Source organism: Lagenorhynchus albirostris, chromosome 16, assembly GCF_949774975.1.
Source record: "Lagenorhynchus albirostris chromosome 16, mLagAlb1.1, whole genome shotgun sequence".
NCBI classification, from domain to species: domain Eukaryota; kingdom Metazoa; phylum Chordata; class Mammalia; order Artiodactyla; family Delphinidae; genus Lagenorhynchus; species Lagenorhynchus albirostris.
Genome location: NC_083110.1, coordinates 8,648,355 through 8,668,171, shown reverse-complemented (window position 1 = coordinate 8,668,171; position 19,817 = coordinate 8,648,355). Strand labels below are relative to the sequence as shown.

Genomic DNA, 19,817 nt, shown 5'->3' with positions numbered 1-19,817 from the left:
TTAATAAGCAGTCGGTTATATTTTTTCTTTATGTATAATGTGTTAATATATACATTTCTTTGTCACTTGTCTATAAAAATTAAAGTATCTAAAACTGTCATTGTTTTTCCTAGGAAGTAAAAAAAATCTCATTCCCACTAGTTATCCTTAAGGAAACTGAGCATAACACCATCACGTGACTCCAGCATCTTAACTAATATAGAGTTCACCTAAGGGGACAGATTGATTCGATTTAGAGTTGCTAAACAAAATACTGAGCATTTAGAGTAAACATTTATAACACACAAACAAATCATCCCCATTTGGAAACCCAGAACTTATTAGAAATCGTAACTCTTTAAGAATTAGCAAAACTAATCACAATAAGAAGAAGCTATTTCACTCTTGAGTATTACAAACTACAGAAAAATATTGTATCACCAATACCTCGAAGAGTGTAAAATTAGACTTTTGCGATGGATTTTTATCTGCAGCAGCAGCTAGTAGTTTGGATCTAGACCTCACAGGCGAAATAATTAGTATAAAGAAAACCATTTGTTTTTCTGTCTTATATTTTACATGTCATAATGTTTAGCTAGTTATATGCTTCGCCTTTGGATGATACCAACTGAAAATTTCCAACTTAGTTTAAAAGTGTGACATTCAATATTTTTGCCTTTAATGCTACAACTCCTTCCTTAATGAATAATTTTGGCTTCCTCTATGCTTTTAGATGAGATAACCCCACACTGCAGGTTATGTACCTCCAGCTACACACTTCCCTGAACACTGAGTAATGGATGTTATGTTCCATCAGTGCTGTGGAAATGGACTCAAAGCCATTTTTGATGGAGGAATTCAGAACACAGAGGGCAAAAATTGATGGCATCCATTAAGAGACTGATGGAGCGTATTAAGTCTTTTGATTTTCTTGGCTGAATATATAACTGTTATTCACCTCTGCTAAACTTTTGATAAATCTGCAAGAACTCCGGCAAAGTATTTTATGTCTTGAAATTTTTGAGCACAGAAATGTCTCATCTCATTCTTTACTCACTGTGTGTTGATTACGAGTCTATCCCACTGGCCTTTAATATCATCTTCTGAAGGCTGTTCTGTAATATAAAGCCCATCAAATTCCAATTTTCGAGCTACTTCTTTTTCTCGCTTAAAAATAACCAGTGGGACCTACATTTGAAAAATAAACATGTTAAAATTAGTTTAGATTTACTAGCATCTCTTGTGGTCACTATCTTTACAAAACAGCTTTTGGAAAGAAATATTTCCCATGTTACTTCCAGGAAGGTAAAAATTGAGTGAAAATCAATCAGCTATATTTAGGCAGAAGGAGGCATCTAGAGGTTTTCAAAAAACAAAAGACAGTATAGATATTATATATATGCATATGTTTTTAAACACACAGAGGTTCATTGATAATTGCATTAATGAAATCAATTTTAAATATTAAAAATATTATACAAAATTGCTTTTCTTTTGCATATTACATATATACATATATATAATATATATGGATGCAATAAAACATAGCACTAATGTTCCAAAATGCATACTTCTAAAAAAGTTTTAGAGTTTTATTTTAGAAATCTCTTTAATAATTCCATGCTCAGCATGCCCATATGCTATTTTGAAATAAATTTTAATTTCAACATCAGCAAAAATCTTTGTCAGTTTGCCAGAATGTCTCCAGAATTTACTGATTCCCTTTTCATATGGACAGAGTTTACACAAGGCACAGATGCAAAGAAGATGCAGACATTCTGGAAGTATCCAAGAATATCCCCTCTCCCCCCCAGTAAAACAAGGGAAGCAGAGGGAGGTAGAGGAGTTTCTGAAAAAAACTTTACATTCTAGTCTTTTACCCTGGACCCTGGTTTTTCAAAAGTCTTCTAGAAGTTTCCCAATCAGAAGCAGGGCACAGTGAAATAAAAGCCCTGCAGTAAAAAGGTGTCATGCTAGGAAAAGATAAAGAGGTTTGCAAAGGTGATGGGCAGCCCTGAGCACTCAGAGAGACTATCTTGAGTTCTATTCACCAAACTACAGTGTTCCCTTGGTAAGGCTCTAGGGATGGGGCTCCATTATTTTCCAGGTGACGTGACAAACAGTGAAGCATTTCTGCCAGGGATAGCGAGAGATACATACCTAATAACAAAACAATCAAAATGACTCTCAGAGGTCCAATATAATGTATTTCTAGAATTTCTACTACACTGAGCACTGCTAGGAGACATAGTGGGTGGACTTCTGTGGGGTCAAATTATAGGTGAAATTGGCTATATGTGAATAATTACTGACGTGCGAGAAAACTACAATGTGACAGCCACATCCCCTTCCCAGGGCAGCCTGCATCCAGTGTCTCATCACCAGGGAGCTCTAAAGGCCCAGCTCCAATGCCCCAGCCCAGGGCTACCCTGAAGGGGGCGTCTCAACTTCAGAACAGAGACCTGTGATGTGCCCTGTTGGGTCTGTACTGCAGCCCCACTCTTCCCTCTTCTCCATGCTGCTTCCTCCCCTTGCCCCGCAGGTGTTTATGGAACATTCCCTAATGAACTATGTGTATGTCATTTCCATCTCAGAATCTGCTTCCCCAGAAGTCCAGCGTGCAACAGACACACACACGTGCGGACACACACAGGCTCCTTGGTGCCTCACGATCTTACTTTCAAGCAGTAGTAGCCAATGATGCAGAAGAAAGAGATAACCGTGTGCAAGATGGCTAAGATACGCAGCGTGGGCTCCATGTAGCCGCTGCTCTCCTCCAGCACGTAGTGAACTGCAATGATTCTAGGCGAGCTGTCCAGGCTGCTAACTTTGGCATTTTCACTTGAACTGCGAGTGGGGAGCTCCTTTCCTTCAACCACAGAAGAAGTGGAGACCTGATTCAAATCATTTAAAGGACAGTCAGTTCATTTCCTCTGACATCAGGGTACACAAGAAACAATGGAAACCCAGTCTTAGCCAATAGCTGGATGTGAAACCACTGCACGATGAAAAGACTAAAAGCAAAGGCTAAAAAAGATAGCTTTTTCAGTATCTTGTAATAACCTATAATGGAAAAGAATCTGAAAAAGAACATATGATACATATCTATACATATACATAGAGAAAAAATATATATAAATATAACTGAAAAAAAAAATATATATATATAACTGAGTCATTTTGTTATATGACTGAAACTAAACCCAGATATGAGGATTCCAGTACATGCAGGAAATAATTAGATGGCTAAGCTGCCTTCTCAGTGATCAAAAGAATTTAATACAGTACAGATATGCCACACCCAGATACAGTAACAGGTGAGATATTTAGCCAAATTAGACTCTGAGCACTGTGGGTAAATCCTCTGCAAATCCAACATTCTTCAGGGGGGGCATTTCTCACCTAGTGTGAAGGAGCAAATCTATCCCTGCTGTACTAGACAGTCAGCAATGTGCCTGAGATTCAGGTTTTCATTTTCATCAAATACATTTCAGCATCGGTTTTGATGTGCTCACTAGTGGATCTCTGAAATCCTTACATTCAATTCAGTCTTTCATATTGGTTATTAAAAGACTAAGATGTACATACCTTATAAAAGAGCAAGATGAAATTGATTGCAAACGCGACAAATAAGGCTAACATTCTCATGTTGTAAAAGTTGCGAGCAAAATAGTTCTGAAGGTGAAAAAAATTATTAAAAAGGTCATTGAATTGAGAGACTTGAAATTTGCAGACAATTGAAATAAAGCATTCATGCATTTACCCAAAACTATTTGTTGAGGGCCCACTGGGTTTCAAGTCCCATGCTTGGTGCTATTGACGTAAAGCACCAAGCTTTATGACGTAAACCACCACGGAGGAGACATAATAAAGAAGCACATTCACAGATAAAAAGCGTAATTTCAGGGAATGTTAAATGTTATGAAGAAAAATCCATCAGGTTAAGGACTTAGGGAACAGGGGCGCTATTCAGACAGGTGGTCAGAGAAGATCTGTCTAAGGAGGTGACATTTGAGCTGAGGCCTGGGTGCCACTGGACGGCAATCAAGTGAACAGTTGGGGATGGGAATGTCAGAGAAAGAGCTTGGAGGGCAAAGGTCCTGAGTCCAGGTGATGCTGGTGTGTTTGACGGATAGTGAGGAGGTAGCACAGTGAGAGGAGGGGAGAGTGGGAGGGAATGAGGTCAGAGAGGTGAGCGGGGGACAGGGTTCTGTAGCCATCTGACAAAAAGTCTGTTGCCCCTTATAGTGCAGTGGTTCAGTGTCTGATCGCTGGGACCACACTGCCTGGGCATAAAGCCTGACCTCACCACTGACTCACTGTGCGATGTGGACAAGAGACTTAATCACTCTTGTAGCATCACTTTTCTCACCTGTAATGTGGGGATAACAACAAAACCTGTCTCATAAGTTTGCTATGAGGATTAGGTAAGTTACTATAGGGGAAGTTAGTCATTAATCTTGTTAATATCATTGGAATTAGTATTTTATTCTAAATGGGATGGCAAGCTCTTGGAGGAGCTGAAGAGGGCTGATACAATCAGATGATTTGAAAGACGATTCCAGCTACTGAGTATAAAATAGATTGGAGGCAAGCATGGAAGGCAGGAGACGAGTTAGAAAGTGACTGCAGGATGCAGGAAGAGATGATGTTGCTGGTGGTGGCTTGGACCAGGTGGTGGCTGTGGAGGTGGTAAGTACTGGGCAGACTCTGGGTACATCTGGAGGAGAGAGCCGAGAATTATTGTTGGGTTGTATCTGAGGTAGGAAAGAAAGAGAGGACTCAGAGATGATAATTCTGGATTTGGGGGTCTGAGCAACCAAGTAAATGGTTGGTTCTATTTTTTGAGCTATGAGGGAAAAACATACAAAACACTTAGAGGAGAAGTGGGTTTAAGGAAAAAGGTTATGGGACATACCAAGAATTTGTTTTAATATTAAGTGGGAGATGACTATAAAGTTATCTACCCGGATATGCCAGGGGCTTTAGCATCATAAGGCCATAGCAAAATGGCATCTCCTTAGTTATCCTTCCCTGTGGACACAGCCCATTTTGATGGTGTCATCTCCCCACACACGACCCTGACTTTTCTGCCACCGTTTATAGGACCAAAGTTGGCCACCATATCCAAACCGGGTCAGTCACATTGGTTTTCCGTGGAAGGTGGGACTGGGTCATAGGTCACAGTTAGGTACTCTGGTTATCTGAGCTGGGAGGTCACAACGACTCGGGTCACGAGGGGCCTGTGGCACCTGGTGTGGTCATGATTAGGCTGGTGCATGCAAACAGGTGAACAGAGAAAGTCATATTGCAAGAGAAGCAGGAAAGTAGGACCTGTGACCTCTGAGACAGAAGGATGGAAGGAAATCTCAATTATGTGCTTTACTCAACTGCAGTTACACATACTCTTCAGGAACCCATGGGGACTGCTGCAGCTTATTACAGGGCCTGTGCAGCCTCACACCCTACACCACGCCCAGACCACACCTGCAGCCACGTCCACTGTGACAACACATCAAACCAGTGGTTATCCAGAGTTGCCTCAGAAACATCTGTGTTCTGTGTACTCTGCATTAAATAATATAGTAACATACAAGGTAGTTTAAGAAAATATAGGTCAAACTATTAATTAAAATATCTATTGGTATACATTTTAAAAAATGTGTCATATATACATTTATGCATAAGCAGTTAGAACATATCACCACTGAGAACAATTCATTTCCCTTACAGGTGAAGTTCTTACTACGTGAGTTTCTTGTCTATTCTTTTCTCAAAGGCTAAGTATGATTTTGCCTTTCAAACTGGCCGTGTTATGGAGTATTGCTCATAATTTCTAGGTCTGACATTATTGGTCAGTACCTCTTACAGGTTTATTCTAGACATTCATCTCCCAGTCTTTTCCTGCTTGAAAAAATTATATATAATATTTATGCACATATAAGAGGCCTTTCAAACAAAATTTTTAACAATTCCATTCTGTATGAATAGGAAGAGAGAACTACATCTCCTTTCTTTATTTTCTACATACAAGTATATATTTTATTAATTGGGAGAGCATTTCCACAAAATGTTTAAGACCCTACATAAAGAACTGTCTTCTCCCTCTTTGTTCTTTCATTGATTTACTTATTTCCACTTAAAGAATAATTTGGAATAGACCTTCTTATTATCAATGGAGAGCTGGCTCACTGCATTAATATTTTTATAACTGGAATTTTAATAAAAGGGCGATGTTCTAGAACGACTGACTAACCCCACTCTGGAACATCAATATGAATTACTTGTCCCCTAGAAGGTATTCTTTGTTAGAATGCATGGCAGAGCCTTCCATAGTGTTCTGCAAAGAGGGAGCCCCGCGGTTATGTTTATTGACTTGCCCTAAAGTCCTTGTAGGAAGGAAGACACTGGCAGTCACTAAATCAAGTGGACCCTCATGGGAATGTGTGCAGAGGTTATGTGTTTGACGACAGGGAGCCGTGGACCAAGGCATTCATTTTAACACATAAACACTAAGATGGGCAAATACAACATACGTGCAGGGCTGACCCAAGTGAAGGTCAATGCGTATTTACTGCACCCGAATGATTATGATCTCACAGTATATCAGGAACAACGTTCATTTTAAAACATCTTACTAGAAGCTTCTGTTGATAGGCTATGATTTTCTTCCAGAATGCTGACTCGGGAACTTCTGGCTCTCCGTATCTGTGTGTGTGGAGCTGCCTCAATTTTTGTTTACCCTTATCTTCTTTGGCTTTTTCTTCTTTTTCTCCATCTTCTCCCCTACGAACACAAATGAATGAAAAATAAGCCACCCATAAACCAAAGAACTAAACGGGTTTTGTGCCAAAGCATACAAACGAACAAATATTTAAATCATAGTATCTGTTTTAATAACGGATATCTCTTCCAATGAATTATGATATTCAGAACTTTAGAATTAGGGGTAGGACTTCTTGCTTATCATAGCCCCCTACAGATGGATAATTTCTGTGAAGTTCAAATCTATAGGACATTTTACAGGCTTCAAGTATCTTTGTATTATACCTAGCATATTCCTTTCCAAGTGTAGAGTAAAATATTTAAATGAAAGAATAACAATGGAGACTTTTTTTGGCTGCTACTTTTTAACATACCTTATTATTATTATTATTATTATTTTTGCAGTACGCGGGCCTCTCACTGTTGTGGCCTCTCCCGCCACGGAGCACAGGCTCCGGACGCGCAGGCCCAGCGGCCACGGCTCATGGACCCAGCCGCTCCGCGGCATGTGGGATCTTCCTGGACCGGGGCACGAACCCACATCAGCAGGCGGACTCTCAACCACTGCGCCACCAGGGAAGCCCTAACATACCTTATTTTTAAATTCTTATTTCAATGTTCAGGCTACTAGGATTTAAAATCAGAGGCGTACACATTTGGTTGTTCACGTGTATAAACGATGTCAATACATTAATTTTGCAGACAATAATGAAATTAGAAGCACTGAAATTTGACACCTAAACCCCTCTAGGTGCAAAATACCAAGGCTTCATGGAAGTATATTTATGTATATGTGTAGTCACATATACGTAACCCATGTAACATAACCCATACTTAACTCACATGAGGTCAAACATTATTTTAACGTTAAAGAGTTGCCATTGAAATGACTGTCATGCCCTGGTACATTTGTCTGCATTTCACTATGATAGTCACTTATGTGGCCATTTTTACAACTGATTCAACAGTTCAAGGTCTATGACAATGAATAGTGCTGACTGCACAAAAGAGACAACAGTGGCCCTTGTTTGAAACCTAATTCAAACAAACCAACTGTAAAAATACACTTTTCAGACAACTAAAGAAGCTTAAATATTTAGTGGGTATTAGACGGTACTAAAGAATAATTGCAAATTTTGTTCGGTATAAATAATGGCATGATAATTATGTTTTTTTTAAAGTCCTTAGCAATAAGAAATGTATACAAGATATTTATGGGTGAAATGACATGGTGTCTAGTATTGTCTTTAAAACAACTTGTCGTACAGGAGGCCCCAAAATATGTGTGTGTGTCTATGGTAGGGAGGGTAGGCAGGAGAAAACCTAGATGAAACAAAATTAGCAAAATGTTAAAAATCAGTAAAACTTGGTGATGGGTATATGGGGTGCATTATAACATTCTCTCTTTTGTGTGTGTTTGATAATTTCTAATAACAAAACTCTTTAAAATTTTCTATCTCAAATAATTTGGAAATAAAAATGATTTTCCCTGAAAAAAAGTATTAAGTTATTCAAAAGGTGACTCAAGTGATGTCAAGTAGGCATGTGAAAAAGTTGAATAAAACTGTTTTCCATGAAATATAACATTAGAAATAAGAACTATTTTTGAGTTATATCATTTAATGTTTTAATTTTATAGCTATAACTAAATTAACACAATTCTAAATAAACATTTGCTATTCTAAAAAAAAAAAAAAGAAGAAGAAACAGAACAGACAATGAAAACAGGCCAAAGGAAGTAACAGAATAGAGGAGAAAAATAAAATGCTACATGAGAATGCTACAGGCACTTAATTTGATTTCCCCAGTTGTTAAAAATGTGCATATAAAACTATGTAAACTTGGGGAAAGATGTAGGTGTCAATTATTAACAGAAAGCCAGTGTTAAGAGGAAATTATACATTTTCATTGCTTCATAGGCAGCTCTTTATTTCTCATTGTTGCATTTATAACTGTGCTCCACAGCACCAGGAATATTACTGAAAATGAAGTTTCCTGGGTCCCAGACCTGCTGATTCAAAATCTGTGCTGGGACCTAGGAATCTGTGTCTTTAACGGACTCTCCAGGTGGTTTTTACGCAGGTGGCCCCAGGACTGTGCGTTGAGGACCACCATGCCCCAAGAATTCTGTGCCACGGCATTCAGAACGTTTGTCCTCTCCCTTCTTTACAAGAACAGAAGAGATGCTCGATTTTAAACAGAGAACTACAGCACTCAGTCATCGTGCAGACAGCATCACATGGAATCACTGAAGTCTTTTCTGCTGAGAGAGAAACACACAAACAGAATCCTCATGGCACAAGAAAGAGGTGGGAGTGGCCCCCAGGGCGGGTGTGTGGTCTACGCTTATCCCTGCCCATGGGCTGAGGCTCTCCACTACGATGACAAATGTCATCCTGCAGCCTGAGAGTCTCCACTGCATCCCCTGAAGAGAGAGGATGAGGGAAAGACACTAAAACAAAGGAAGGGATACAGCAACTACACCTACTCGGCTTTCTCAGGTTCGGATTTGCTTTCTTCTTTTTCTTCCTTTTCTTCTTTTGCCTTCTGTTCCTTGGATGAGTCAATGGGGAAAAGAGAAGCAGGATTACACATCACTTTTGAATGAGTTTAGGGAGCCCCGTGACCCTGTGTCAAACTGTAACCTATAAATGATACCCTCCTGTCTCCATTGAGATAAAACTTTCATGTGTGCCCTTTCTTCTACTGGTCCACGCATTTCCCCCCTCCCCGCACTTACCTACCAGGCCAGCAGTAGGTACCAACTTTCTGAGCTCCTTCCCACTTTTCTTATTTCACAACTACCTTCTTTCCCTCAGTCACCTACTCAAATCCTCCTCATCTTCCAACACCAACTTAAGTCCAACTGCTTAAGTCTCATCTAACTACTCCAAGCTATACTGAGGTTTCCATTTTCTCAACACAGGTAACCTCTACTGTCTGCTGCCTATGCTACGTACCACTTAATAATTTTCTAACTTTTTCGTGAGTCTTTTATCTTTCTAATAAACTCTTTAAGGCAACTTGAAAGCAGTGAGCACATCTTACATTTCTTTTAATTTGCTATGATACCCAGTGGTGTCAGACACCCGGCCAATCCTCATAAAATATTTGTGGATGGAATGATTATCGTTCAATTGCCTAATGTCAGGAGGGTGAATACTTCAGCTCGTACTTTCATAGTTTAACTTAACAGTTTATAAGGAACCTTCACAAAAGGCTAGCTCCACCTGAATAAAAAGCCATTCCTCTTTGGCAAGGCAAGTCACGTACCGAAAACCACCCTGGCACTAGCAAGACGGCTGATGTCAAGTTCACTTAGCGTGCCCACCTGAAGTCCAGAGAGCCGCTGTGACTGGAGGTAAGTTACCTGGAACTTTTCTTGCACCTCGGGGATAGGGACGGGGTTGCTCATGAGGTCGCTCAGGCCAGCATTGGGATTATGAGGAATCAGTTTGTACTGCCCGCCTTCTCGCTTCAGGTCCAGGCCGAAGATGTCGGAAAGCAGGTCACTCTCCTCTGTCAGTTCCTTTAAGTCTGTCAGATCTTCGCTGGGCAGGGCGCCTTCCATGGCTTTCCTCTCTGCGTCCTCCCCGTCTCCTCGAACCTCATCCTGCGTGGGGTCCGGCATGTTGGCCAAGAGCTCCGCCACCTTGATCTTCTTTGCACCTTCCACCAGGCTTCCTCCCAGCAGGAGGCTGCCGACGATGCGGGAGAAGCCTCTGAAAACGCTCGCTACAAAGTGCAGGAGGCTCATAAAAAACCCCCAGTAGGACGTAAAGAAGGCCGTGACCATGTCCTTCACCGTCATCTTCTTCACCTTCTTCATCTGCTTCTTCAGGCTCTTTAAGGTGAGCATCCGCATAAGGGTCAAGATATTATACCTGAGGGCAAACAGGGCCGACGTGACCGTCACGATGGAAAAGAAACCCGTCCTCGGCCCCTGCTCCTCTGGCTTCTCCTTCCCGCTCTCCTCTTTATTCGCTGACCTCTCGTTCAAGTCCGACTCTGAGATCTGAGCTGCGAGCTGCATCTCAAATATGGTGTCCTCACAGAAGTTCACGAAGAGCTCCATCTTCTCTTTTTCTCCCCCTTCGTTGACCACATCAAATATAAATTGCCTTTTGGACTCCTTGACCTGGGGCTTCTCCCACTGGGTTCGGCTGGACTCACTGATTTCAAAGTACACCCTCTCGATGCGCTTGGCACTGCCCATGATCTCGATGCGGCCCAGAAAGGGCTGGAAGTAATTCAGGACGCTCTCGGCCAATTCCAGGAAGGTCTGCAGCCGGGTGTCGTTGGGCATGTGTTCAGAAAGGTTTGTCAGAAGCACTGCCACGTTGAAGCCAATGTCCTTGGCAGGCTCGTGGAACCGCTTGACAAATCCCTCGTAGTCCAGAGTTTCGTTTTCATCTGTCTCTGTGCAGGACAGCAGAAATTCAGTCTCGGACTGGGTGTAGTGCTTATGGCTCTCCATCGCTTTGTGGAAGTCCCTCTTGGAAATGACTCCCTTACCGTCTGGGTCATACTCTTTAAAGGTATCAGAAGATGTCAAGTCCTTGAGTTTTAAGAACATGTCAAAAAATTTGAGAATCATCTCCACGTTGTTGGAAGATTCCACGAGCATATCAACCATCTGTTTGCCGATCGTGCCATTAACGACATTGCCTAGGGGTAGAGAACTGCATTGGCTCAAAATGAACATTCCTGATAAAACCAGTGTCTAAGCCGGGTAGAAGCTAGTGTACGTTACTGTGAATTAATTGGAAACTGGTCCAGTTGTATAAGTTGTCGCTAATTTGTGCAGGTAAATATTAAATATCTTAAAATGTCTAAAAAAAACCCCAGTGTCTATAGATATATAATAATATATAATTATAATATATAATATATATATAATATATAATATAAATCTTATATGACATCTGAATCAAAGATAGCTCCTTGTTTATCTTCCAACGTATGAACGAAAAGATGAGTAATTACTTGTAAACTCTCGTTTCAAAGAGTGATTACATGAACACAAGCAAAAGCATATTTACAAAGTAATTAACTCACATAAAACAATATGTGAAGAAAAGCTGACATTTTTTCCCTCTAATTGTGTTTTAGGATTAAAAAAAAAAGCAATGTGTTTTAGGATTAAAAAAAAATGGGGCAAACATTTATATTATCCTAAAGCCAGAAACTGAAATACAGTCTCATATTAATAATAAAAATGAGTGTTTGCACAGACCTTTTGGGTTGAAATGTCACTGCTCATAAACGTTACCTGATTTCACATTCATATGTCTGTGAGGCAGGTAGTTTTTATTAATTCTGATTTTACTATTGAGAAAACTGAGGTTTGGCAAGGTTAAATTAATGTGCTGGCCGTGACATGATTATTGAGGGCTAAGGCCTGGATTTGAAACAGATCTTCTGAGAGCAAATTAGATGCTCTTTCTGATTTAAAATGTAAAAGATCTCCCTGCATTTCTTCATGGTCCAGAATGTTTATAATTAGAAAATGGCAGATTATGGATAAGCTTGAGGAAATGAGATGTTATCCTAAGGTGTAGTCATCGAATGCTTTTATTCCATGAACAGAGCTTGATATGTAACACGAAGACATGCATCAGGAAAAAGATGCATGGTGAAGGGTCTGTTGAGTGCATTTGTGAAGCATTAAACACCAGCGTTAAGAGCATAGGCTCAGGGGCTTCCCTGGTGGCGCAGTGGTTGAGAGTCCACCTGCCGATGCAGGCGACACGGGTTCATGCCCCGGTCCGGGAAGATCCCACATGCCGCGGAGCGGCTGGGCCCGTGAGCCATGGCCACTGAGCCTGCGCGTCTGGAGCCTGTGCTCCACAATGGGAGAGGCCACAGCAGTGAGAGGCCTGCGTACCGCAAAAAAAAAAAAAAAAGCATAGGCTCAGGAGCCATGCTATTGGGATTTGAATCCAGGTCCCACCATCTGTTAGCTGAGCTCCCTGGGCAGACTTCTTAGCCTCTCTGCACTCAGTTTCCTCATTTGCAAAACAGTGGTAATATTACTATGCAATTCATAAACCTGATATTAGGATGAAAAAGTACTTAAACCAGCAGCTGGCATATTAAACGAGGTTAATTTTAAGTTGTCATTCCTGCAGTTCCTGTCGCAGTTATTACGGTTGTGGTTATACGGTTATTATTATTTAGACTAAAACTTGAATTGAGGTCATGGGAAAAGGATCCTGTGCTCAAAGGGTATAAAGTGGCTGCCAACTAAGGGCTTCAAGCAAATGCTGCATCGCTGACATCCTTGCACAAGGTGTGCCTACTGCCTTAATTAGTCAAAGTACAGCTGTGCAGTGCAGGGCGGACTGAGAAACAGAGAGAGGGATTAGGACGGATTTAAGAAAAAAAAGGACAGGGAACTAATAACAGCAAACATTTTTTATTTGCTTTGGTCGTATTCACATGATTTCACTAAATGCTTGCATCAGCCTATCATAAGCCCCATATCACAGAGGAGGAAAGTGAAAAATGGAGACGTAACTTGTGTCAGGGTCACGCTGCCTGCGTGGCAAAGTGGGATGGGGCATTGGTGGCAGATCTCAGAACCCAAGCTCTTACCTACTACGTTTACTGTCTGAGACAGAAAAGAAATGCAGTAGCAAAGGAAAGTAGGTTGAAAAGAGAAAAGCGAGAGAATGAAAACCCGACAGAGAGGCATGTGGTGGGAAGACTAGGCCGCCACTAGACTTGGTGGGCTAGGGTGCTCTCCCGAGACTTCTCCTCCTGCAGAATTTTTTCTTTCTTTTTTTTTTTTTTTTTGTGGTACACGGGCCTCTCACTGTTGTGGCCTCTCCCGTTGTGGAGCACAGGCTCCAGACGCGCAGGCTCAGCGGCCATGGCTCACGGGCCCAGCCGCTCTGCGGCATGTGGGATCTTCCCGGACCGGGGCACGAACCCGCGTCCCCTGCATCGGCAGGCGGACTCTCAACCACTGCGCCACCAGGGAAGCCCCCTCCTGCAGAATTTTAAGAACCCATAGGAGTCACAAGGCAGTCAGCTCAAAGCAGCAATTTACACAGTGGGACTGTATCCAAACGTCTGTAATCCCCACTGGTTACAAACAAACAAAATGATAAACAAATAAAACCTTCTTTAGGTATTCTGTCTGAAGAGCATACTCTCTGGGGTATCACTATGAAATGAAAAATATCACTACGAATGAAGTACTAGTGATTTCATTCCATAGTTTTGTAAACTGAGATAGGCAGGATTTCTCTTTTTTAAAAAGCAAACTTGGAAAAAGAGTAATCAAGCCAGCAATAAATCTGAGGTATCTGTCCCATCTCAGCATTGATATTTTATCCTTTGCAGCATGCTGACACCCAAAGCAAGCGTGTATGGAATCCTTAAAATAAAAGATTAAAGGGGACTTGAAGACATAAATCAAAACTACCTTCCAACATGGACAGCAACATGACCACCATGTCCTTCTGAAGATCCATCAATTCTTTCAGCAGCTCAATTTGACTGGAATCCTGAAAGAGTTAACATACTGCGTCTGAGATAATATGGGAGACCTATGCAGCAAGAACGTCATCCTTATTCTCACAAAAAGAGTATGGATCTCCCGAGAGCAGACACTTTACAGCAATATAGAGCTAAAGGGAGGCCAAATGTAAGTCTGCAGCTTATTAAAAATACACGCTTAAGAATTAAAGAGTATTTACTGTTGATTCCAACTCATGTTTATTGAAGTATTTGTAAGGACAATGAATAAATCTAACAAGAGGACAGAAGAACTAAAGCAGTGGTGGAACCCCTGGGGCCAGGTAGGCAAGACTCAGGTGCTTCTGCCCATTGGGTATCTTTCTTCTACTCGAGTAAAGACTGGACTTGTCTTTTCTTCTTCCTAACTTACTACACCAAGATGCTATATATTTTGTAAAAATTAACATATTCTGGAAAACACAGGCATAACAGTGATAAGAGATAAACTTATCCGACATAAATCTAGGCAAAAATGTACACAAGTATTACCTGTATTAATAATGCACAAAATATCTTATTTACCAATTTTATCAAGCTCTCAGATATTTCTCTCGTTAAATTTTTCTGTTTTGTTTTTCATTTTTCACCGTGAAAAAAATTATTTTACAAAGATATGTTGTGTCCAAACATCACTATACTTAGATTCAGGGCCTGGAAATATGGAATGTACTTATATTTACATTATGACCATGAATCATCAGATTTTCTTATTTTAAACTATACCCCTCTTTCTTTTTTTAAAAAAAATACAAGGTATCATATTATTCATATGAATTTTCCTACATAGGAAGCCAAATTTCAACACTGCTGGAAGGATGAGGCTTTTTCTTCCTAAATAGTTGTTACCTTGACTAGGTCTACAAACTGAACAACTGCTAGGTAGCACCACCAGATGTTCATAAAATGATGGCAGTACCTCTGAATCGGAACTCTCCTGTGAATGTATAAATTTGGTTCATGTTGATTTCCTTTACTTACTAAAATGTCATTAGCGATTAGTTGAAAGCATCATGATATTTCCTTACTTGGTTGATTACCAATAACTAGATACAGACAAAGATTCTCTCCTTGACCAAACTAGCCAGCTCCTCTGGGCCCTCTTCCCAACTAGGCTTTAATCGTGGTCTATAAAGACTTGAACAAAACACCACCATAGTTTCTAACAGCTCAAGGCTGCATCCCTAGGATGACCCCAGCCCCCCTTAGAGTGCCTGCCTGAGAAAACTCAAGACTGCCAGAAACATTTTCTGTGTGTTCCAGCCAACACCTGACGATAGTAGAACCTGTCTCCCAGGCACTCTGGGAGGGCAGAATCCTGACTTTAATATTCAGCTGGCCCAATCACATTTACACTGAACAACGCTTTGTAATTTTCCTCTTCCCTGACTCTACTGAACCCTGCTAATCCCCCTCCTTCTCTCTTTAAAACACTTATCACCTCTGTACAAGTATAAGTTGACTTCAGCTCACACTAGGTTGTTTTCCCTACAGTAACAGTTATCACTGACTAAATCGGTCCTTGCCACTTTAACCAGTGCCTGGCTTTATCTTTGACCAAGATATCTTCCTGCTTGTAGGCCAGAGGGCAGATGTGAGTATCCTCACTTTGCTGGAGGAAAGGAGACTCAAGGAAGAGAGATGGGACACGTGAATGAAATCGTGGGAGTTGGACTGGAGTCCTTTGACTTTGAATCTAGCATTCTCTCCTCTACCTGACACCTGGAAGATACAAACCCACACCCTGACAGACATGTCAGCCTCAGGAGAGCCCATCAAAATTCACTGCATCACAGGGACATATTTACTCAGGATTTATATTAGGAGTTTTTCTGTTTGTGTAACTCTGAGCTCCAAATGCAATACACGAGTGAGAAAACAGCATTCTGATGTTTTCAAGATATGCTCCCGAATTAACATTAAAGCATGGTGGAAAATCTGTTTCTTCTTTGTTTGCCTGTCTGCATGGCTATTTTTTTTTCTCTTTGACTTTCACAAAGCAAAATGTCCTGTTAATGGTCGAGTGTCATCTTTTGAGAACAGCTGCTTGTTTATGACCCTATAAGAAAACTGCCTCCCCTTAACGAGGGATTTGGAACAGATGACAAATCCTCTTCCAATTATCTGTAGGGAGGAGGAAAATTCCAGTGAGTAATCATGGAGAAGTAGGTCTACAAAGGACTGTAAAATGTACAGTGTTTGGAGACTATGTTTTATTTCTCCATTAGAGTCAATTCCTCAATCCCTTTTGTTTTCAAAATTGAACAATGGCTTCCACCTATTCTCAGCTTTGCATAAAATTCTTTTATTTAAAAAAAAAGGATTTTTTTTTAATGTAGAGTAGAAGTTGTATAAAGAAGTCATCTAAGAAAGAGAATATTCAGACAAAGGAAAGCATGCTTAATTTGCCAGTGATCACAGTGTCCAGTGTGTCATTTAGGATGGTTGGAGGACAGTGACTTTACCTGAGACAGCTTCATCTGCATGTGGGCAAACACATGAAGAAAACCCACCACCGCATCCCAGAGCCTGCTATGAGCCAAACTCTGCTGGTTGCCAGTGCAAGGACCCTGGGGCGGAAACAGACAAACAACAATCATTCTTGATAATTTAATTGCCAAAATAAACTTTACAATAATAGGGACAAAGTTGACTTAGTGCTGACATATCTTATCACCAGCATGTTATCTGAAAAGACAGGAACCCAAAACAAAAGATATACAGCGATTGTAATGGTATAGCACTCTTAGGAGACGCACATATTCTTCCTTGAAATGTTTAAATCCCCAAAACAGTTTCTCAAGGATTTTCATGTTCTGTTTCTGTATGAATACTAAAACACTGGGGAAAAAATGGTGAATTATTTCATTTTTGCCTGACTTTGGTTTCTCCTCTTTAGAGGAAATCTTAGCTAAGTTATTTTAGCTAAGTCAGATCATCAGAAGTGACTACCTGTGTGAAAAGAATTTGAGATTATGCTTTATATGAGAGGTACTTACTTCTTATTGTTAAATAGTAACCTGGATAAAGCATTCATAGAGAGGACAAAATATTCTCTTCAGCGCTTCATTGTACAACCGTATCCTGGTTACCAATCATACAACCATTGAGATTTTTAAAGATTAATACTTAGTCATTAACTTTAGGAAGTCAGAATCCAAGACAATGAGAACCTAGCTTTGCTCTCTTAGCTTTCACTCCAGAAGTGACCTTTATGTGACACTAGAGTGAGACTTGTAACAGAGACTGTTTGGTGGAGTCAACTTCTAGTCTTACTTCCCAAGGAGAAATTCTACAATCGCTAAGTTTTGAAAACACACCCACATCAACCAGGAAAAGAAATACTAGGGATTATATTTCAAAAGAAAAAAAACTCATTCACTCATTAGACAAATGGCTCAGTATAAGTTTAAGTTGGAGAGCACATTAAAATGTTTCAGGTTTTAAACTGGAGACAAGTGACTGGAAGAGAGGACTGACTGCATTGAAGACCCTGAAAAGATGTTGACATGAAACTCTGTCCTTTATCAAGCTACACTTGAGGCCCTACAGCTGAGGATAAAAGATGTAACCGAGTGGGACCCTATGAGGCCTTCCTTCCCAGAATAGATGCCCACCCATGTCCTCTGCCTTCCTTTTGACTGTAGAATACCTTTAGTCAAAGAATACATTTAATGAAAGAAGTGAACAAATGCAGAAAGAAAGGAAAACAGTCAAGCAAGACAAAATAATACTTTAGCCATTAAACCAAGTCAAGGACCTTTAGTTTCTTCTCAAGGTCTATAGATAATATTCTGAGCCATGTCCTTTGAGCTGTATGGCAGATACGGAAACGTCCATCAGGTGGAAGAAGTGAACTGCAGGCTGCCTGCAAGCATGGAGACCCCAGACTGGCTGGAATCAGAAGGTCGATGATGCTGACTTCCAATTACCTCACCACCAACCAGTCAGAAGAATGTCCACGAGCTGATCACACAGCCCACAAGCCCTGTCCCTCCCTGTCTTTATAAACCTTCCCCTGAAAGCCTTCAGGAAGTTCGGGCCTTTTAAGCACTAGGCTCCCTGGACTCCTTGCTTGGCGCCTGCAATAAACACTGCGCTTCTCTTCACCACCACCGGGTGTCAGTAGATTGACTTTACTGCGAGAGGGTGGGCAGACCTAAGTTTAGCTCAGTAACAAAGACAGTAAGTGCCAAGTATCTCAGTATTCCAAAAGCAAGGTGCTAGATTCAGTACCTGCGAAAGGAAACTAAGTAGATCTTTCTACCTCAAAGATATAAAGGCGCTGAAGCCGAAAAGGGAAAGACTTTGGAAAGAGCCCTGCAGGTGCCGGGCCTCCCAGCCTCCACCCCTGCTGCCGCAGGAGAGGAGATGGCTGCCCGCTTCCCTTTACACCATGGAGAGAAGAGGGGTCAAGAGAGCCATCAGAAGCACTCGGCTCCTGCGTCCCGAGCTTGCGTAGCATACAGTCCTGTAGTAGGGACTGTGAAGATGAAAAGTGACAACAGAAGATTTCTTAAGCTGGGTACTGGGGAGGGAGCTATCTTGTCTAGCAGGACTTTGAAATCTTGCCAACAAAACTGTCTGAAAGGGTAATGTGATTCCAAGGTGGATGGGGACCCCCAGATGCACAGGGTCTGTGGAAGCTGGGTGGGAAAAGAGGTATTTCCAGGCATTGGAAGCAGTAAGAGGGCCAAGCCCCCTCACTAGAGAAAGGATACAACATGCCACCCCAGCGGGCAGGCTCCACAGTGCAGCCCTGAATTCCACGTGCTGGAGGGAGCCCTCCCCTCCCTAATCCTTCCTCATGCGCACAATTCCAACCCCCAGGAAGCCTGAGACTGGCAGGAGGGGAAGGAGGAAAAGCAGACGACCCTGTGGAGAGACGGTGGAGAAGCCCAGATCCTACTTCTTGCCCTCTACCCCAAGGCCTTTCCGGCACAAAATCAGGCCCAAGGGTGAGGGGGATTTTTAAATTGGATGAGTTAAGCGATGGTGCTACCATACGATGACTGCAGTGAGACAGTCCTGGTGACAAAGTGACTGAAGGAATTTTATTTATCTGTGAGTGGCCAGCGCACAAGATCCATTCAAAGAGGGATAAAGAAGCAGGCCACAGGGCTTCCCTGGTGGCGCAGTGGTTGAGAGTCCGCCTGCCGATGCAGGGGACACGGGTTCGTGCCCCGGTCCGGGAAGATCCCACATGCCGTGGAGCGGCTAGGCCCGTGAGCCATGGCCGCTGAGCCTGCGCGTCCAGAGCCTGTGCTCCGCAGCGGGAGAGGCCGCAACAGCGAGAGGCCCGCGTACCGCAAAAAAAAAAAAAAAAAAAAAAGAAGCAGGTCACAGAGCAAGTCTGAAGAGACAGTGGGGAGGAGTCAGTTGTTTTAACTTAGAGGTTAATACATTGAGCCCATTCAACGCACCAGGCCAAACTGATTTTACAGTGTACGTTAGTCCTGTCTGGCTGTTAAAATAACTCTGGGTCAAAGCAACGGATCTTCAGGATTCCACTGTGGTCCAGCCTCGGCAATGTGCCTCGTGTGCTGACA

General features: G+C 41.6%; 1 protein-coding gene across 1 annotated transcript in view; it reads right to left on the bottom strand.

Annotated features, from left to right (window-relative positions):
• RYR2 (ryanodine receptor 2) overlaps nt 1–19,817 on the bottom strand; it is a 542,915-nt gene that overhangs the window by 37,180 nt on the left and 485,918 nt on the right. Inside the window, exons 89-96 of the mRNA XM_060126891.1 lie at nt 16,734–16,838; nt 14,177–14,258; nt 10,115–11,412; nt 9,233–9,297; nt 6,618–6,765; nt 3,568–3,654; nt 2,658–2,873; nt 1,037–1,167 (exon numbers count right to left, since the gene is read on the bottom strand). Coding sequence (XP_059982874.1) covers nt 1,037–1,167; nt 2,658–2,873; nt 3,568–3,654; nt 6,618–6,765; nt 9,233–9,297; nt 10,115–11,412; nt 14,177–14,258; nt 16,734–16,838 — 2,132 coding nt within the window. The remainder of the gene's footprint in view (nt 1–1,036; nt 1,168–2,657; nt 2,874–3,567; nt 3,655–6,617; nt 6,766–9,232; nt 9,298–10,114; nt 11,413–14,176; nt 14,259–16,733; nt 16,839–19,817) is intronic.